The sequence below is a fragment of the Aquila chrysaetos genome, chromosome 12 (assembly GCF_900496995.4).
Source record: "Aquila chrysaetos chrysaetos chromosome 12, bAquChr1.4, whole genome shotgun sequence".
In the NCBI taxonomy this organism is placed as follows: Eukaryota; Metazoa; Chordata; class Aves; order Accipitriformes; family Accipitridae; genus Aquila; species Aquila chrysaetos.
In genome coordinates this window covers 14,794,341-14,814,197 of record NC_044015.1, presented here as the reverse complement: position 1 = coordinate 14,814,197, position 19,857 = coordinate 14,794,341, and the positions used below count along the sequence as shown (strand labels likewise).

Sequence of the window (19,857 nt, the reverse complement as noted above, 5' to 3'; positions counted from 1 at the left end):
CCTATCAGGGTAGCTTCCTTTCCAGGAACAAGGAAATGGCATTCAGTGGAGTTGTTCAGCACCTGAAATACAGGTATAATGATATTATTCATTGATTCTTGAGATTAATGTTAAAGAATGAAAGTTACCAAACACATGGTCAGAAAGTGAGAAAAGTGTTTTTGTAGTTACTTTGGACATAAGTTGCATAGAAGAAAACACTGATTCAATAAATTACTTTTCTAATTCATTTTCTGAAGTAAAGAGTGTTGCCTAAAGACATTACTAAATTAATGAATTCTTGCTTAGCCTGAAATGCAGGAAAAAATATCCATGAAATAAACAATAACCATGGAAAATTCCTTACAAATTTAACAGTATCAGTAGGTCTGATCTAGAATGGTTCTTAAGAACTCACTTAGTTAACTAAGTGAGATTTTGCTTTGGTTTTGTTTTCAATAATCCTACAAGAATTAAAATTGCTAAATTCAATAGTATTTCTCCATGTCTCTAAAGAGAAAGGAAGTGAGAAATTCACAACATTAAGATGCTGGAGTTCCTCTTTGCTTTCAGAAAAGCACCTCTGGTTTGGGAGTTAGGAAAGTGTTATATATGTTTCCCTTTTTTTAAAGAAACTGATTAACATTCTTATTATATATTTTTATACTTCTCAGTTATATAAATTTAGTTTAAGACAACTGTTATATCAGGTTTCAGGCATGTTAGCATTACTGAATTGATTAGAAAGCACAGGATTGCTTATAATAAAATTGCATGTAACAAGGTATCTTTCTTCTAAAATCATGAGATAAGTGTTTCAAAAGAAAGAAAGAAAGACACAAACAAACAAAAAAGAAAAGTCTCCAGTATTACGCTGGTTTCATTTTCTTCTACGCTAACACTAAATACTAAAAAATGAAGGTATTAAGCAACCTTGGAAATAAACACATTTTATGCATTATTTAAATTGAATGTGTATAGAATATATTGTTGGTAAATAGGAATTAGTATAGCAGACTTACCCCCAGTGTCATTGCATTTTGGGCATAAATATGTCCTATTGTACATCTGTTATTCATATGAGGCACCAAAAAAAAAGAATAAATACCTAGAATGATATCTGTTGTCCATGTGCTTAGGTACTGAAGTATCTGCACCTGCCACCAGGGAGAGATATCTAAACATTACACAACAGCTAGGGAAAACTTCAGCTCGCCACCTTTTCTGGCAAAATGAGACTTGCAGAAGATGTCACTGATGAATGCTGTGGTTTCTGTTTTCCTGCTCAGGAGAGGAGTCACTCACAATTTTTGTGGACAAACGGAAGCTGAGCAAGAGGTCAGAAAGAAGCGATCCCAGCACGAACAGCTCTGCAGTGACTCTGGAGACCCTGCACCAGCTCGCAGCCTCCTACTTCATTGACAGGGACAGCACACTGCGCAGACTCCACCACATCCAGATTGCCTCCACTGCCATAAAGGTAGGGGAAGTCCTCTAGGACCAACCTGCAGATGTCTTTCCAGTTTCACTGGCTGCTTCTCAGGAGAAATGTGTTTTCATTAGTAAAAAAAGATTTGTTAGCAAAACAATAGTTTTTGTTCTAAACTTTTTTACCTGAATCAAAGCATTCAACTGATAATGAAGATTCTAGTTTAGAAGAGGGTCTAACACACTAACGATATTACTCTTGGTGAGTGATACATAATTTGAATGATACAGATGGCCCTTATAGAAGCGTTTGGTCATTGAGACAATCTCCTTTACATGTGTACTCAGCAACTGTATTTATAGACAGAGTTATATTTGTGTATGGGCACATACAGTTCCCTCATACTACTTTTCTTCTTTCTTTTCCTTCTTTTTTTTTTTCGACATAGTTATTGTATTCCTGTGACTGAAGCTTTTTTTTTTTTTTACTGACCTTTGAAACAATTTAGAGATCTTAGTTCTGCATTTTTGTCAAGGCACATCTTATTTTCTGTTAGGGATGTCTTTTAGTACAGTTTGTCAGTCAAAGCATTCTGCCTACTGACTGCTGTAGGTCACTCATAGCACTGGAGCATGCTTGGCTAAGATCAGTGCCCCAGCAGGTATTGTGTAAAACAGCAACTCTTCTTTTGAGCAGCTCTCTAGCCTAATGTTGCTTATTTGAAATAAACTCTCTCAGTCCAGCATTGAATAGCAAATAAAACTTTAATTTGCAGTTGAATATGCATTAATTATGAAGCTTTTAATATAAGATGTGATTTAGAATCCATTCCGCTTGTCAGATCTTTTCCCTGGTAACTAAGGTCTTCATTAAAGACCATCTGAAGCCAACTGCAGTTTCCAACTACCTTAGTTGTTATTGAAGTAAATATAAATTTACATCCTTGAGAGTGCCATGGCCTTTACAGTGAGAAGGATACAACTGGAATTTGTGGCTCGGCAGCACCTGTTCAGTTTGGCTACTGGTATATGGAGGATATTCCTCCTGTCCCATCCATCGTGAGCTAGCGGCATGGCAGCTAACCTGAGCTCAGAGCTGGTCATCCGCAGGTGCAGGATGGTGTTTGGCTGTTCAGACAGCACAGCTGAAAATACAGCAGAACAAACACGAAGTCCAATCTCATCTGAGGGCTGCCCATCGGATCACACAGTCTTGCTGCAGACCATCATACTACCCATCCCTCTGATCCGACTTAATCTTCATAATCTCATTGTTTATCGTGCAGATGTAGAGCAACCTTTAAAACTAGGCTCCTTCCATCAAACCACATGCAAAACTTTCCTTCTATGTTCAGATAATTTATGGCTGAAACCAGTGGTCACTAAAGTGATAGAACATAGAAATGTAGAGACAAAACAGTGTCTGAAAGAAATTTCTTCTTTCTATTAGCTGAAATTTTTTTTAAAGCAAATTTGTGTCACATTGCAAAATTGAACCCTGCTTCCTAACAATTTATGTAATGAACCTTCTGCATGTCCAAAGTTTTTTACAAACACTACAAAATGACTAAGTTTTCTCTCCCCCGCCCTGAGACGGATACAAGTGTAAGCTGTAGTCCATCAGCAAATCTGCTTCAGTTAATTGACTGCAGGAATCTCTAGAAAATGGTTCTCACATCAAATACCACACTGCTGATACATGAAACCCTCGCTTTTTAGCTTGCTTTCATTGAGAGACTGGGAGAATTTGCATTACAAATTTCTATTGTCAGAACACTTAACCGAACAAAAAACCTGTTTCTGCTGAAAACTAGGAACACAAAAGCAGCCAGGGAAGACATTTTTTTTTTTGTTCTCTCCCCGCACAGATTTTTGAAACACTGCTGGTTTTGAATTGGAAAACCATCAAATAAAGTTCTAGATCTGTGGTGTAAATCGCGTATTTAAAGATTATTTCTTAAAACATATATACTGACATCTGAGTTAGACCACAGGCTTTCTGTAGAGCTGCAGAGCCAGCTCTCCGTGTTCCAGCAGAACAGCTTGAGGGCTGATTCCGGAGAATTGACGCCCTGGGGGACCCGAGGACCAGGGTGGCCATCAGCCAGCTCTGGGCCTTCCCCTCCTGGGCTGCTCCAGGGAGGAGAGAGAACCCTGTGCTTTTTACACCATAAACTACTGGGCAGCTTTTGAAGTCACAGCACCTTCTGTGTCTGGCTTGCTCACCACAGCTCTGCTCAAAGCTTTCTGCTGCACAAGAGATAGAACTGGGGATTTGCAAAGGGAGTCCAAGAAAAGCTCTCTCAGCTTACCATAAATCCCCCTCTGACCAGCATCAAAGAAATCCAATATAAAGGTATTGGAACAGGTTTAGAAATCCCTGAAATTCTGAATTTATATTAGACAATTTCCAAGTGATACACAATCATTTTTTGATTTCTGAATAGTTAACAAAAAAAAAAATCATGTTCAGACTCTATTTAGTATTTGATACTATCAGTTTTGATTCATTTTGGATGGCTTTTAAATATGCAGTATACTAGACCCTACCATACTAGCAGAGTTGTTTATATTTTAGGAAGAGAGAACTAAGAGTATTAATAAAATTTCATATAACTCATTGTTGTGGTTTCAGCCCAGCCAGTAACAAAGGACCACGAAGCCGTTCGCTCACTCCTCCCGCCCCCCTCCGGTGGGATGGGGAGGAGAATCAGAAAGGAGAAAAGAAAAAAAACACGGAACCTTGAGGGTTGAGATAAGGGCAATTTACTGGGACAACACAAAAAGAGAAGTTACAACAACAACAACGGTAGTAATAAAAGAATATACAGAACGAGTGATGCACAGTGCAACTGCTCAGCACCCTGAACCCAACGGTCCACCACTTCCCCCACCAAAAGCCCAGAGCGCACTCCCCAGCCCGCTCCCCATTTATATACTGAGCATGATGTCACATGGTATGGAATAGCTCCTTGGCTAGTTCAGGTCAGCTGTCCCGCTTGTGCCCCCTCCCAGGTTCCTGTGAAAATTAACTCTATCCCAGCTGAACCCAGGATACTCATACTCTTACTAGGAAGAACTTAACTATCCTTTTGGGAATGTGTATATGAATAAAACAAAAAAATATACTATTCAGAACAGACGAGACTTAAAACACAAATCAAAAGACATGGTATTTGCAGTTAAATCAGAACACTTCAGTGCACAAATGAGCTCTGCCACTAAGGTGTTCCTGGAGTTTGGGACTTCAAAATGAACAGGAGTAATTTGATAATATCTGCATGTTGGCTTGTTTGGTTTTCACATTTCCTGTGACTATCGGAAATCTGAAATTGCAGCAGTAGTTAGAAACAATTTTGCACAACCATTTGCACAACCATGTATTTGCTGTTTGTAGTGTTCTGAGATTGCTATCTTGATGGCTATGACACCCCTAAAAATGTTATTTGAAAAGAGAGATTAAAAATAGACTTTCTTTACTTCAAAAACATAAAAAAACAGAGAAAGCCAACATTTTTCTTTCTTTTTTTTTTCCAAAATTGGTATAACCTCCCTTTTCAGATTCAACTAGGTCATTCCTCACAACCTCTTTTTTTTCTATTTCTAAGCAAGAAATGCATGTTTTGTCTCAAAAAGCAAAAGGGTAATATTTATAAACACCATGATCTATCTCCTAAACAAGTTACTATATTAATTCTGTACCCTTTCTTGTGATTGGGCATTGTAAATTGGTAACACATTAATAAGATTTAATGATCATTTAGCAGAGCTATAGTGGTGCTCAGTCATATGCTAGGATAGCAATGAGAAACTTGCCCATTCACAAACTGGGGCTGTGTCTAGGTCTGGCCATTCAGTTCCTAATGTTTCCAGCTTCTCCATCTAGTGCTTCCCTAATAGGTTAAGGTCTAAGGTCTTTACAGATGGGACGTGGAGAAGGATCCATTAAGTCTCTTGAGTTACAGAGCCAAATCAACAGTAGATCAAATATTAGGTGAGAATGATCAAGCTCAGTTAGTCTTCTGGGGGAAAAAAAAATGACCAGCAATAATTATCCATTTTTCCAAATTCTAAGAATTTCTCTTTGGAAAGCAACACATAATGAAACAGTTTTCTCCCTTATGTAATTAAAACAATCAATACTTGAGCGATTCTTATATTCTTCATTCAGATTCATTGAGATATGTAATAGCTGAATTTTTTTCTTACAGGTCTTGATACGTTATTTTGTGGGACTGATGCAGGAAGATAATATTTTGATAAGTTTTATAATTAAGCTTTTCTATCAGAAAATGTTATGTCACAGAGAAAGGAGAGCATTAAGAAGGGGGACCTGAGACTTAACTTTGAAGTCTTCATGTTTAATTCTTATTTATCTAGTGAAAAACAATACCATTCAGAGCAAAATCTGTTAGTATGCAGAATGAGGAAAGGAGTGGGAGAGATGTATTTGATGAATCAGGTTTGTTAATCAAATTTGTTTGTAATCAAGTTTGTTAGTTATGACATAATTATCCTTAAAAATAACATGAGTACAACTGAGGCTTCACATTAATCGCATAGACAATACATTGTTTATTACACAGTAAAAAAGGTAAAATCACCACATTACAACATTTTCCAACTGGAAATCAAATGTCCATGGGAGCTACCCAGAGCCTGTATCAATATTTAACTTATTTAAAAGTCCCTGATACATACATTCTTTCAATATTATTTTAATGCATACATTTTAGTGTAAGTGGTTAGGCTCATATGCTAAATCAACAGTTTGCAGCCTCAAGGGCCTCACTGGAAACTCACCAAGTGCCTGAGGGCTGCATCTAATTTGCATATACATTTACATGAATGTACATCCTGTTGTGTTTGAAATATTACAGATCCAACATTACTTCCTTTGCATGCTCATTTTAGAAGCTTTTTCCTATGAAAATTTCTCTTCAGATGCACTGAAGGCTGTTAGCTCTCCCTATTAGGATGACGGGGTGTGCTCTCCTCTTGTTTAATAAAATCCTGTACAGTCATGGAAGCAGAATACAAATAAATTCAGCAAATGTTTTTCTTTCCCTGTGTGGTATCTTTCATGAGCAATATTCTCAGCTCTTCCAACTTGGTGTTGTTCTTGCTTCTGTACAGCCATGCTAATTTGCATGTATTGAAGATCTAACCATAGCTGGAGGCCCAGGGGAAGGTGAAATGACCTGAGACCTAGAACTAGGCAATGACCCTAATCCATATGACTGACCTCTTTCCTTTGCTGATTGATGGATGGTGTGAACAAGACATGAAGCTCACGAGTTACTGTTACATCTGCTGTGATTCTGGCAACGTGTCCTGTCATTGCCCACTGGCAGAATGACCTTGGTGTACTACCCTGAGATCATGCATCCATACTCCTAACAACTAATTAGTAGACTTTTTCAATGGGGGGTAGATGGGCGAGGGCTGTGCATAGTATGCCTAGATTTCAGTCTTCTTCCTGAGTCTAATGCAGTTGGGAGACAGCAGTATACTGCCCAAATGACCCCATTTTCTGTTCGCTAGAAGCTGTAATTCCACTACTGTCACTAATGAACTTCTGCACTAAGTCCAAACAATTGTGCAGAACACATAAGAAACACATCGGTTGCATGGTAAATTAAATATTATTGAATACTCTCACTGCATTCTGCAGAAGGATAAACACAGTTATTTTAGGGAAATAAAACATTGCCAGTTAATAAAGTGAGGCTGTTATAGTAATTGTCGTTTGGAGGATATCTTCTTCCATTGCAAAATACTTTTTCTTTCAAGGGAGTTGGGGCAGGTGAATACAGTGTAGGTGTTATCTTAGGGTCCAAACAGCTGTGGGACAACCACAGTGCAACAGAAGAACAGATGCATAAATTGAATTTTCCACCAACTATTTACAGCCAGATTACAGCCCATTTATTCCATCTGAGTGAGAAAGAATAAACATCCTTGAGAATGTGCCCTCTAATTTCAATTAAATTTTATTGTGCAATTTGCTTTTTTCTTTCCCCAAACCCCTTTTTTTGATATGAGAGATTTAAGCACTTTTGTTGTTTCTGAAAACTTTAGATTACAAATAGTTTATAAGAACAGGGCTCTATTGTGATGGTAACCATATCTGATTATCTATAATTAACCCATGAATGACTCATGGTGGGCTGTTAGAGAAGAAACTTAAGTGTAATGAAATTAGTTTTTCACTCAAAACTCAGACTGAAATACAGACCATTTTTTTTGTTTCTTTGTTTTGTCTGAAAAAGCTTTCTTGCTTTATTTTTTTCTTTCATACCTCATACTTGAATGTGTTTTTCTGTGGATTGAAGTAATTGCTGCAATCAAAAGTAGAAATGCTGAAATACTATAAAGCCTTATGCTTTTGTCAGATTTCTGGCAAATTCTAAATGTAGATAGTTTTCACAGTTTTGTAAAAAAAGCCAAGTTTTTGAAGATTTTGAAATCCAGATCTTGAACCCTTCTTGCCCTCACTTTGCCCATGCAGATTGTGGACAGGATTTAAGACTGTATAGCTGAGAAACCTTGTAAATGACCAAAACTTGGGAAGCTCAAAAAATTGTGCCCAGCAAGAGCCTTAAGTTGTAAAATCACAGTTAGAAACATTGGGCCCCAAAGATCTGTAATATGAGGTATTTTTTGACTCCACTGAAGAAATGAAACAGTAAATGTAAGTTTAATTAAACAAATCTAGGGAACTAAAAGCCAGAGATGATTGTCCCTTTTCAAAAATTTGTGGCTTCCCCATTGTGTAGGTATGGTGACATTACTTAAGCATGTCAAGGAGAAGCCACAGTACAGATTTTCAAGGACAAGTATTGTTCAGATCCATTACGAAATTTTAAGTTCTCCACTACCTTGGGAGATCAGACTGCCTTCATACAAGACCAAAGCTTGAAATTTTTCAAAGGCGGAGTTAAAAATTAAGATTTTCACGAAATACGTAGAAATTGTGCTCCCAAATCCTTGTCTTCATATGGTAAACTCCCATGACATTTTTGTAAGAGTTGAATACTTTTGCAGGTTACTTTGAAAATCTCACTATTAAAAGCTTCACAAAATCAGCTCGTTATTTATGTGGCTAGGTATGGATTTTTAAATTTAAATTTGGGTCATTATCTAATCTTACCAGAGGAAGCGGGACCTGCAGTTACGCATCTAGCTTCCATTTTGGGCATCACTTGGCTCCTAATGGTCTTTCAGTAATCTGAATTTAATTGTGGATTTGTCTAGGCAAGTTTAGATAACCAGGATCAAAATACTGACATTCTGGTCTTTGAGCCTGGCTAAACCATGCCACAAAGCACGTCACAGAGGCCATGTGCTAGTACATGGTGCTAACACCAATAAAACAGGAAACACAGGACATGACCTGAAAGCTGTACCACAATGGTGTGCCTGGACAAGTACACTGTGTTTCTCAACAGGGATTCTTTGCTCAGGAGCTGCCCTGGACTTCCACAGCTATATCCCTTCTTTTTCTGAAGCTAGACCAATTTTAGGTAGCTAAGGTGTCTCTGTACCATGTTCTACTGCACAGCACAGGAATTGTGTTTGAAATACATGAGGTTTTATACATTTATGTCTGGGAGCTCTTGGAGATCTTTGGATTAAATTCGCCATAGGTGTAACGAAATCTTGTGACTGCTATTTGTGGACTATTAGATAATTCTAAGAATACACCGAGTGTAAGATCGGGGATTTATTTCCATGTCTTATTCAAGAATTTAAGGTGATGATGTTAAAAACAACATTAATTCATTTGGACAGTCGAGTTTTAATTAAATTGACACTCCAGGGCTGCTTTCTCTAAAAGGTAATGTAGAGGTCAGCTCTTCAGCTGGTGTAAAACAGCAAAATTCCTTTGAGAATCTGGCCCTCACTATTTCAGAGAGTGAGAGAAAAGGGGGAAAAAAAGGACTAGCAAGTTAATGCAATAACATGTTTTACTAAACACTCTCAGAATGCATACTCAGCAACATAATTGACACGATACATCACAGCAGCTGCAGCATGACACTCGTAAAAGGATGTGTTTTAGCAGCCTCTAATACAAACTACACTGTCTCATTATATTTTCAGCAATGTGCATAGAGGAGTAATGAGTGCAAGAAGTTATAACATCACCAGCTAGTTGGTAACACAGCATGAAATTCTTTCAAAGCAACAGCATAGCACATAATAGAGATGCTAGGATCTGCATTTTGGAAAGACTTTAGATAATTATTCTTCACTTAAAAAAACAAAAACCACAACACAAAACAACAACAAAAAAGGATAGACCATACAATGTGATAGACCATAACAAATTGAAGGGCAAGAGAGAAGGGTAAAAAAAAACAACCGGAAAATAAAGACTGCCAAAGCCTAAGCAGGTTATAAATATACATATGTAAACAAGAGACCTTAACAACACTCACACAACACTTGCCATCACAGTTGTCAAAACCCTATAAACAATTCATAATACAGTTCCTTAAATTTTTTATATTCTTTTTTTTTCCCCTTAAAAAGTGAAATTAAAGTAAATAAACACAGAAAACAGAGAAGGGTTTTAATATTGAGAGATCCAGAGTGAACATATTGAACAATGCAGAGTATTCCAGCGCTAGGTTAGAAGCACTCAGATTTGTATGTTTTTTAATTTATTCTTTATTCTGGCTGTGCAGTGGTTTGTGTATGGGTTGAGAAACTTACTTCAGCACTCTCCATGTCCTTCACTCTCTAATTGACAGCTACTGCCTGTCAGCAGGTCAGAAAATGTCACGCAAGTACTGTAAAATTCAGAGAATATTTCCCTACCTCTGAACCCTAAGAAATACGAGATAGCATGTGTCAACAACATGTATGAGCACAAAGATCAGATTAGGAAGAATATCTCAGGGTAATAGAGACTCAGAGTCAGAAGAAATAAGCTTGGAGAATAATAAAAGGCTGTTGAAAGGTTTCAGTGTTTATATTATTTTTCCTATAGTATTTATGCCCATAATATATTTTCACATGTTTTGCTGATATAGATTATAATTCAAAATGCAATCATCCTCTTCAATGTATTCATTTAATGGTAAAAAACATCCCTGAGAATATCCTTCATCTGAGAATCCCTTATAGGTAACTGATTCTGGGAGTTACATCATTGCTGTCTTCTGCAGCTCACAGTTATTTTTACCTGTAGGGCTTCACACAGTACTTCAGCAGGATTTACATTTCTGACAGCAAAACTATAGTGTAATCTCTAACAAGATAATGCTTATAATGCCTATATATGTTGCGGCAGAAGCTGGGTTTAAGAAAGGTTTCATTATTCATCCAGGGGACTTTCTGTAGTATTGAGTGATTACTATAGTGTTTTCAGATCTTTAATGTCTGAAAGGTTGGTAGTTCCATCACTGCTCTACAGAATTTATTGATGAATCATGTATGCAAAATAAAAAGTGTTTCTAGTTTTGCATGGTGAGATTCTGACCTTATACAATGAATAAACTCCACTGAAGTCAAAGAAGTTTCTTTGCATGCATATTGAAATCATTGAGATCAGAGTTTTCTCCATTCAACCTCAACCATCATCTTCCTAATTTATCAAAATATTATTCATTATCTCTCTCTAGATTACCCAAATTAACCCTCTCATTCCCAGGGGATAGTTAATACATTTCATGGTTTTGGGGTCTTCCTTCCTCAAAGGTCTTCCTTTGATTTTTGTTAAAATATAAAAAATGAAAAAAAAAAAAAAGAAAACATAAAAGAAAATAAAATAACTATAAAGTCACAGTTATGCTAGTTCATAATGTTCCAACATTTATAATAATTCTACTAACTAGAGGATATCGGTATACAGTCTCCTACCTAGTACATAGATTTATAAGGAAATATAATTTTATCTTCTCCAGGAGTACCTAGAGTCTTGAAAATGAAAAACCATTCCATGTTTTTCCTTCAAGTTTTCATGAAATCCCTAATGTGTAAAATTAAGTGAAGATAACATGTTGCAGATAATAGAGAAAATGTGAAGAGGACCATTACAATATTTTTTCTGTCATATTTTAGTCTATTTAAGTAGACTTTATTCTTACTTCAGTCCTCTGTTTGAAATACGACATTCACAGCAATACTGAGTCATGCATATCATTGAAAGAAATAAATACCCTATGTTCCTTCAAGCATAGCAATTTATATAATTGGTTACAGTATAATGATAAAATGTGTGGGTCTGCTTTTAATTTTTTTTAGGATATGCAAGAGGACTGAAGCATTATGATTTTAATCTATGTTTGAAAATTTTCATTTGGTCACAAAGACCAAAATATTAAAAATAATCCTGTAAAAAGAAGTTGCTATATTGCAAAGGCATTTCAACTGTTAAACTCCACAGCATCAGGAGATTACAATGCTAAAAAGACAATAAGGAAAGTTACTTAAGATAATTGAATCAAGTTTATCAACAACTTTGGTGTTGGTTTACACTGGACAGGATCTGTCCTTCCTTGAAAATATAGAAAGCTGGCAAGTCTATAGTATATGACATAAAGAGTTATATACTACTATCACAGTATAATAGCTTAGAAAGAATTGTATGCTACATACAAGCTAAACATTCTAATAAGTAAAAAGGTATGAAAAAAATTGTACAGTGGCACAGATGAATTTAATCCAGACATTTACATGTGTAAGACCTGTAATTCAAAAAGCAACTCATGTCAAAGGGTTTTTCACCTACCATATCATGAAAGGAGCTGGATACTTAGATATCTCTGGAAATTTTCTAACATACATGGTAGCCTACATGGAAACAAATCAAACTCTGCAGGTAGTAGAGTTCCTTTCAATTCTGAGCAGAACAAAGTCCTTCCACGGGACTCCACAGTACTGATAATAAGTGCTACTCTCTTTTCATTTGTTTCCTCCCTTCTCTTCTGAACCTCCCTCTTTCCCTAGATTCTCATGCTCATAGGAACTCTAGCTCTCTCTTTTTCTATTTTGTGGTTGAAGAAACGTACTTGCCTTTATGGTGCATCATTCTTTACCCTAGGTGTTGTCTCATCTATGTCAGGTCCAGAAAGAAATGAATAAAAGAAGCCCTTGGACAAGATCCTATATTCTAAATATTTTTCACAAAAATTATATCAATGTAAGATCCATAGTAGGACACATTCATGAATGGCTTAATGAACAGAACTTGATATTTGATAGGTCTTTCTATTCCCACAAATCAGGATGATTTGAATGATTTTTCAGGTAGGCACAGCAGTCTGTCTGGATAACGTTGTCCCTGGAGCCTAATTCTAAAAGCAGTCCTCTGTACATTAAAAATTGCCTTTTTGTTTAGTTCATGAAATAAGAATGTTGAGAATCACAAAGTTATTAGCCAAAACTTTCCAAAGAGCAGTCAGTTTGTTCATTCATGAGTCTTTATAGATGGTAAATGCATTAAGGTTTAACAGCAGAGTTTGATGAAACATGCTCAATGCCATGTGCCAGAGGTATTTTCACCTGTCAAAAACAAACCCCATGGAGCAAATCCACAATGTTCCACTAAATACAGTATTGATTTACACTGGGGAGGATCTGTTTTTTCTTGATGAAAATATAGGATCCTGGTATGTCTCTAGGAATTTTCCATCCACCTGTAATCCCTACCTCTCAAGATGGCTTTTTTGTTTGAATTCTTTGTGTTTGAATTTTGTAATGGTCTTTATTACTGTAAGTTTACAGAAATACTTGAGTACCATTTGATATTTTTGCAGTTATGAGTATTTTGATTATTTAATCAAACTCAGCAAACTTATGAATCCAGTTTTACTTCTGTTCTTCTGAGTAAAACATTGAACTCTGATTTGAAGTTTCCACCTCTGATGTAATGTGCAATTTTGGGTAGAGAGATACTCTCTCTTTTCTTCCCTATCACTTTTTGTGTGTTCATTAAAACTTCAAGGGATATAATGAAAATATAGTTTGGTACCTACACCTTCCCAGTTCTCATTCACTGAAGGCAGTTTCTACATTAAAAGTTTCTATATTTAAGGGTGGGTATAACCAAAACCATCTCAGTCCTTATGCTGCAGGCTTATCCACTTGACTTGTCCATATTTGACAGGACTTAGGTGTAAAAGAAATGATCTTTTTTACTATGCATTTTGACAGACCAAATCTGAAAGATAGATTGTATACAGAAAACAGCTACCAACTCTCATTTCCAATAAATTCTGACTGAACTGAGAAACCTGGATTCAGTCCTCCTTTCTGATCTATAGCAGGCAAGCAATAGAATTATCTGGAATACAATTGGTCTCAGAGAGAATAAAAAAGGAATTTATTCTATTTTGGTAAAAGTATTAGTTTATGGCTTATTTTTAACCAAACATTTTTCTTTCATGTGGTTCTTTACTTGAAAATTTGTTTCTTTCCTCATGCCTTGCCTTTCCCCATAATTTTTCTAGAATAGTGTTCATTATCACAGTGGCAAGTTTTCTGTAACAATTGTTACCTGAAAAGTTATTTTTATTTATATACATATAATTGATTATTAATGTAATTGTTTGGTTCATAGCATAGAGTTCTAGGTAGAACTGTGGGAATATTTGTATCTTAATCAAGTATTCCCTCAGGTTTGGTGTATTTACCCTCACCTCAGGCGTGCAGCAAGTTGAACCTAACATAGAAAGCTAATATCCCAAATAAACTGCTTCCTTTCCGAGTCATTCTTACCTGGTGCTTCCTCAACTAATTCTGCCTGAAACCAGCCTGTAAACAGTGATGGTTCTGCATTCCAGACTAGCAGTTGGGTTAGAATTAGGGAGACTTGGGAGACTTTTTTTTGCTACAAGTAATTTCCATATGAAGATTAAGGATGGTAAATGAGGACCAATTTTATTATTTTCTGATCACTGGGCTTTGAACTGTTGTAGACAAGCCCTGAAATGTTTCCTTAACTTTCAGCACTACAGTGAATTCAGTAGTCTGGATGATAGTGAGCTAAAATATTACTAAGATTTCCTACATCTTGTGAGAATCTCCCAAGTCAAGTCCTCAGAACTGCTTGGATGATATAAAAGGTGTGGCTCATTTATCAAAGTAAGCACCCAGCACTGCTGAGCCTTGCAGTGAGTTTCTGAGTGCTTACATTAGCTTTGATTCTGAGCATTGCTCCTTTAACTCACTTAAACGATTTAGAAAACATCAGCAAATGTGTATGTTTCAGAATACATTCAACACTAAGTCTCTTGTGCTTTACTATTCTTTAGCTAATTTGGTATTTGTCCTTGATTGGAGTTTCAAGTGCAATTGCAGATAAATATTTGACGTTTTTTTCCTATCAGATAATATTTAACAAGCAACATAGACATTTACTTCAAAAGGTAAGTGCCAGAGATTTGATTTCTGAATCCTAAGTCTGTTATAATTTATACAGTGAACAATTTTGCCAATCCTATTGGCCTACTTTGAGTAAGAATCATATAATCTATAGCCATGCACTATGCATGATATACATATTTACTGCAGCAACATTTGGAATCAGATTCCAGTCTCAGGTGTTCTTTCCATCTCTTTTCATAAGTTTGTGGGATTTAAAGGCTAAGATTTGCTTTCACCACAGATTAAACTACACAATAGTGATAGAACACCATAATCAAAGTTATAGAGCAATATACCTAAACTAGTCATCTAACACTGAGGGAGCGTCCATATGAAGTGAAATTTAGAGCTTCAGTATAAAGTTGGTTTTCTTTTCTAAACAAATTTAGCCAAGTGTTTCCCTTTAGTTTGAACATCTGATAGGGATCTAATGTTTAAATTATAGAACAATCGTAATTAACTCTGCAGGTAGGCCTTCAAATACGCAGAAAAACATGTAAAAACCAGTAGCATAAAAATAAGAGTTTTGCAAAACTATAAATTGAGAGTTGGCAGTACCAATGAGACAGAAAGGGCAATATGTTACAATCATTTACCAGTGAGAATAAATGGACGGGAAGTAATGAGAATACAACCTAAAAAAAAAAATCCCTAAAAACATATATGTGACCCAGGCAGAGAGCAAGCCAGCAGACATGCACATTATGGACAGTAATGTGATTTCTTTTGAGAGGTTAGAATGACAACTCCATAAGGGGTGGTTTGACTGGAGTATGGTAAAATAAAGTGTACATGCAAAATGTCCTGCTGCAGATGTCACAGTAAGTGAGGTGCAGGGTGTTAGGAACTGTAGTGCTATGGACAGCAAAAATAAATCAGGAGTTTACATGCACTCCGGGGAAGGAAATATGAGATCTGGAAATAGCTTAAATTAGTAAATTTTTTAGCTTTTACCAAAAAGAATATTGCAACTAAGTTTTAGAATTGCACAGAAATATATAATCATAGGTAGGGTCTCCATGGAAAATCTAGTTTTTAATTAACCTGCCCTTATCACTTTGATTTTTGAGCTTAAAGACTTTAAATCCTTTCTACGTCCTTTCTACGTTATTTTTAGGTCCTAATGTTAGCCTTTAACACTTATTTGTTCTTTAGCACAAGTTATTCTTATTTTTTCTACTAAAATATAGTATATATATAATTTTTAAAACTGACCACATTAAAGGTAAAATGTTTCCAAATTATCCAAAGATAATTTTTATATTCACTTAGACTTTCTTTTCCCTGTCGCTTCACAAAGAAAAAGAACATATTAACTTTTTATTCTGATTCAGGAAGGCCTATATTTTTTTATTCATACTTTCCCAATCTAAGAAAATAATTTTCCATTCAACTGCAGTATTATTATGACTAATAATGTCTGTGTCTTAGAAATAGCCAAATCATGCTGTCTTCTTGAAACTAATGGGGACATAGTGAAAAATCCCAGTAGCCTCAGCATTGCATATTGGAACTAAGCCATGAAGATATAAATCGTATTCCTAATACTCTTGGGAAGTCCTTGCATGGGATTTTATAGTGGGGCTAAATGTAGGTAGGTCGTCTCCCTTTACAGTATGCACTCCAAGATTTCTTAGGAGGGTTAGGAATTGGGCTTTACTCAGTAGGCTTCTTTGCTTTTGCTTTCTGCAGATACTTTGAGATTTTTATGAACATGAAATATTACTTTAATTTGTATCTGTGCTGTCTTCTTTGTTTCTAATTCTATCTTTTAAACAAAATATATAGATTTCATTTATTGTTTGTTGCTCAACTGTCTCTTTAGGTAATAAAACTTGTGAAAATATAGTATTAGTATTCATTTAAGTAAGATGTGGGCAAGCAGAAGTATCTAAATGTAAACTGAAACAAAATACTCAGCTTTTACTATGTTTTTGCTAAGTCTATTACTTCTCTATAAGAGAACTTCACTCTCATCTATCCTTCAAGATTAATTAAAAGAGATGAGATAACTTGTTCTTTCTGAGAGAATGCCTGTCCTTATTCTCTGCATGAGGCTGATGCACCCTTGATTTCTGAAAATGCAGGAAATAAAGGCTCTGGTGCCACTGCCCTGTTTCCAACAGCCTCATTTACTGCAAACTTCCCTGTTGCTTTACATAAGGATGCATGGGAACATGGCATCTGACATGCAGTGCATTTTAAAATGTCTTTGAAAAGGGAAAATTATGTCTCCAATGCCAGAACTGTCAATGCTGCCAGTGATTTCAGCTGGGGTAAATCCTCACTTTCAATTTCCATAACCTCAGCAGTGTTATACAGACTGCAGAGTCAGCGTTACGGAACAGCATGAGGACTAATAATTTTCTGCTCCCTACCTGACCCCTATCTCAAGTATTTTTAGAAGTTAGTTCAACCTATATATGTTTCCTGCTAGTTCAGAGCTGGGGCAATCCTGACAGTCTTGGTTTCTTGTCTAATTTTCCTGTGGCACAACATAGATTCAAAGACTTGTTTCAATGTTCTTGTGGATTCTCCTAGAATTCACAGATAATAAATTGCTCTCTCAGATAGTGGGGAATAGACTTGAACAGACAGGTGATTACTCCCTACCAGATGAACATAAAAAGCCTTAAAAAATCACAGTATTTTTAATGAATGTAACAACGGAGCAGAATTCAAATAGTGTGAGTTAATTTCCAATTCCTAGAATATTCTGATTTCTGAGGTATTTAATGCTCTATGTGGGGATAAGACATTTCAATTTCATTGTTGTTGTAATGTAGTAGTCTTGTTCACAGTAAATTCCTGAGAGTGTAGAAGCAAAAGAGAGGGAATGGAGGGATTACACTGATCTTTTGGGAAACTTTATTGCTGCATTTAGTGAAATTGAAAGTCATCTCCTTGCCCAAAACCTTGAAAGAAGTTGTTATTCCACTTCTAGTGAAGTTAATGGAAATGTTGCAATTTATTTCATTTGCAGAAAGATCAAGTTTACTGTTCCTGTTCCACCTTACAACAAAATATGATAGAAAAATTTGATGGGAGCAATTCCAGGTCTCCTAGGTTAGTGGGCTCTTCAAATTAAAAAGGCATTCCTATGCTATCAATACTGCTGCTAGAAAATGTGTTGAAAATGTTACATGCCTATAAGGTATTGTTTTAGAATGCTGGCAATTAAAACAAAATATTGAAAGTATTAATCCAACCCCTGACATTGTGGGTGCTATTGGTTTGTCTGTACCTCCTTCAGAAATGTTCATCTAGCTGGCAGCATGATAAGTGTCAGTGCCTGGAACATTCAGAAGATTCGATTTATTTTAATTATACACTGATTACTGGGAGTCTTTTAATATGCTCAATGACACAAGTAGGGCAGCAGAGCAGCAACTATTGTGTGGTAAAGAAAGTGCTGAAAGAAAGGTGCTTTTGTGAACAACTGTCGAACCTGGGCGGGGGGGAGAAAATTGGCAGGAGATCCACTTCTAAATAGAAAGTACATCTAGTTCCTATTCATGATCAACTTCCTTTTAGGTGAAATGAGCACTGATTGCAGAATGTGCAGGGATGACAATGTGTGGGAACATGGGCTGGAAGACAAGTCCTGAAGATGAGGTTGATAGGAGAGTCATCCAGGAGAATCCTAAAGAGGTTTCCCCCCTCTCCATACTTTTTCCCTTTCTTCTGTCTGCACCAATCCTTCAGAAGAGACCTTCTTCCATGAGTAGTCATGTATATATGATGAGTTTGCTCTAAATCATTATTTTAATGTTTAAAATATTAAAGAGGTTTATACGAATATGAATGCAGCTGCCTATTTTGAAGTAACTAGCATTGTCTCATTCTCCTTTGTGTTGGCTTAGTTATCTTCCTTAGAAGTCAAATACATTTTAAAGAGTCTTGCTGAAGAGGACAGTCCTTTATGCAAGACAGCACACCATGTCTGCACAGGCATGTAGTTAGGAATATTAGCTATGTGCATTTAAAAGGACACACCAGGAACAAAATCTCTGCAGAAATACATTTCCCTTTTATTAGGAAAGCCTTCTATAGGCTTAATTATCATGGACAAAAAAAGCACACTGTTTCTCAGGGATATACTACCCACTGATATCACAAGAATTCAGCCCTGCTTAAGTGCTAGGAGGTATGTTCTCAGTGCACTTATAATCGGGTCGTTATCACCATGGTTATGAGATTTAACTGACTGAAAACTGTAGGCATTTGTCTCATTAATGCCAAATGTTATAGTTTATTTCTGGGAACTGAAAACCCTGCTGCCCAGGGAAACCTGTTCCGTGATAATCTTTGAAAACAAGGCACTTGAGAATAGCCTGCCTGGTTCATGTCAGATGGTTTCACACATATTTTGTTACTGGTTCTTTGGGGGTTTTGGTTATTAAATAACTTTGTTCTGTGGTATTTTGCTTTGTGAGTTAGCGTTCTTTATGGACTGCAGGTCTAGCTCTTACAAAACAAGCATGTGGTTATGATGCTCTTTGCTTATATGCAATCACTTCTGGACTTTGCTAGCATCTTAGCATACTGTGCATTTACATTTTACCTTTCCCTCTCCTCTTTTGGGTTTATCTTTTATTGTACACTTTCAGATGAAACACTTTTCAGCTGTGATCTTGGGACTGAATATAGTCACACTTCTATGATTGGAAGATAATTAAAGAAGTGCCATTGCCTTTCCAATTTTGTTTCCATTGTTCCTGAAACAAAAATGTAAAATCATCGGTGATTTCGGTAACACTTGGATTAAGCCAGAATTAATACTTTTGGACCTTTTTTTTTTTCTGTCTGTAGTCTACTTTATCAAAATGATTTATCCCAAAATGAAATCCCTGCATTTGATCAGAAAATTTTAGGCTTTCATTTATTAACTACTCAATTTTTTCTGCTGATTTACGATCTTTGTTGAGTAGGATTTGTAAAGCATAAAAAAGCATATGTAACTGCATAACTTTGACCTCTGTCTAGAAGCGTCATCCATGGAATGTTGGAGTTTGGATGTTTTTGATCTGCTTTAGTCTTTTTTTTTTGTATATTGGGACTATACATTTCGAT

At 36.1% G+C, this 19,857-nt stretch overlaps 1 protein-coding gene across 4 annotated transcripts in view; it reads left to right on the top strand.

Moving 5' to 3' along the window:
* Positions 1-19,857, top strand: part of BRINP3 (BMP/retinoic acid inducible neural specific 3) — a 227,691-nt gene that overhangs the window by 136,099 nt on the left and 71,735 nt on the right. For all 4 annotated transcript variants that reach the window (XM_030033864.2, XM_030033866.1, XM_030033865.1 and 1 more), the window contains exon 4: positions 1,269-1,459. In XM_030033864.2, coding sequence (XP_029889724.1) covers positions 1,269-1,459 — 191 coding nt within the window. The remainder of the gene's footprint in view (positions 1-1,268; positions 1,460-19,857) is intronic.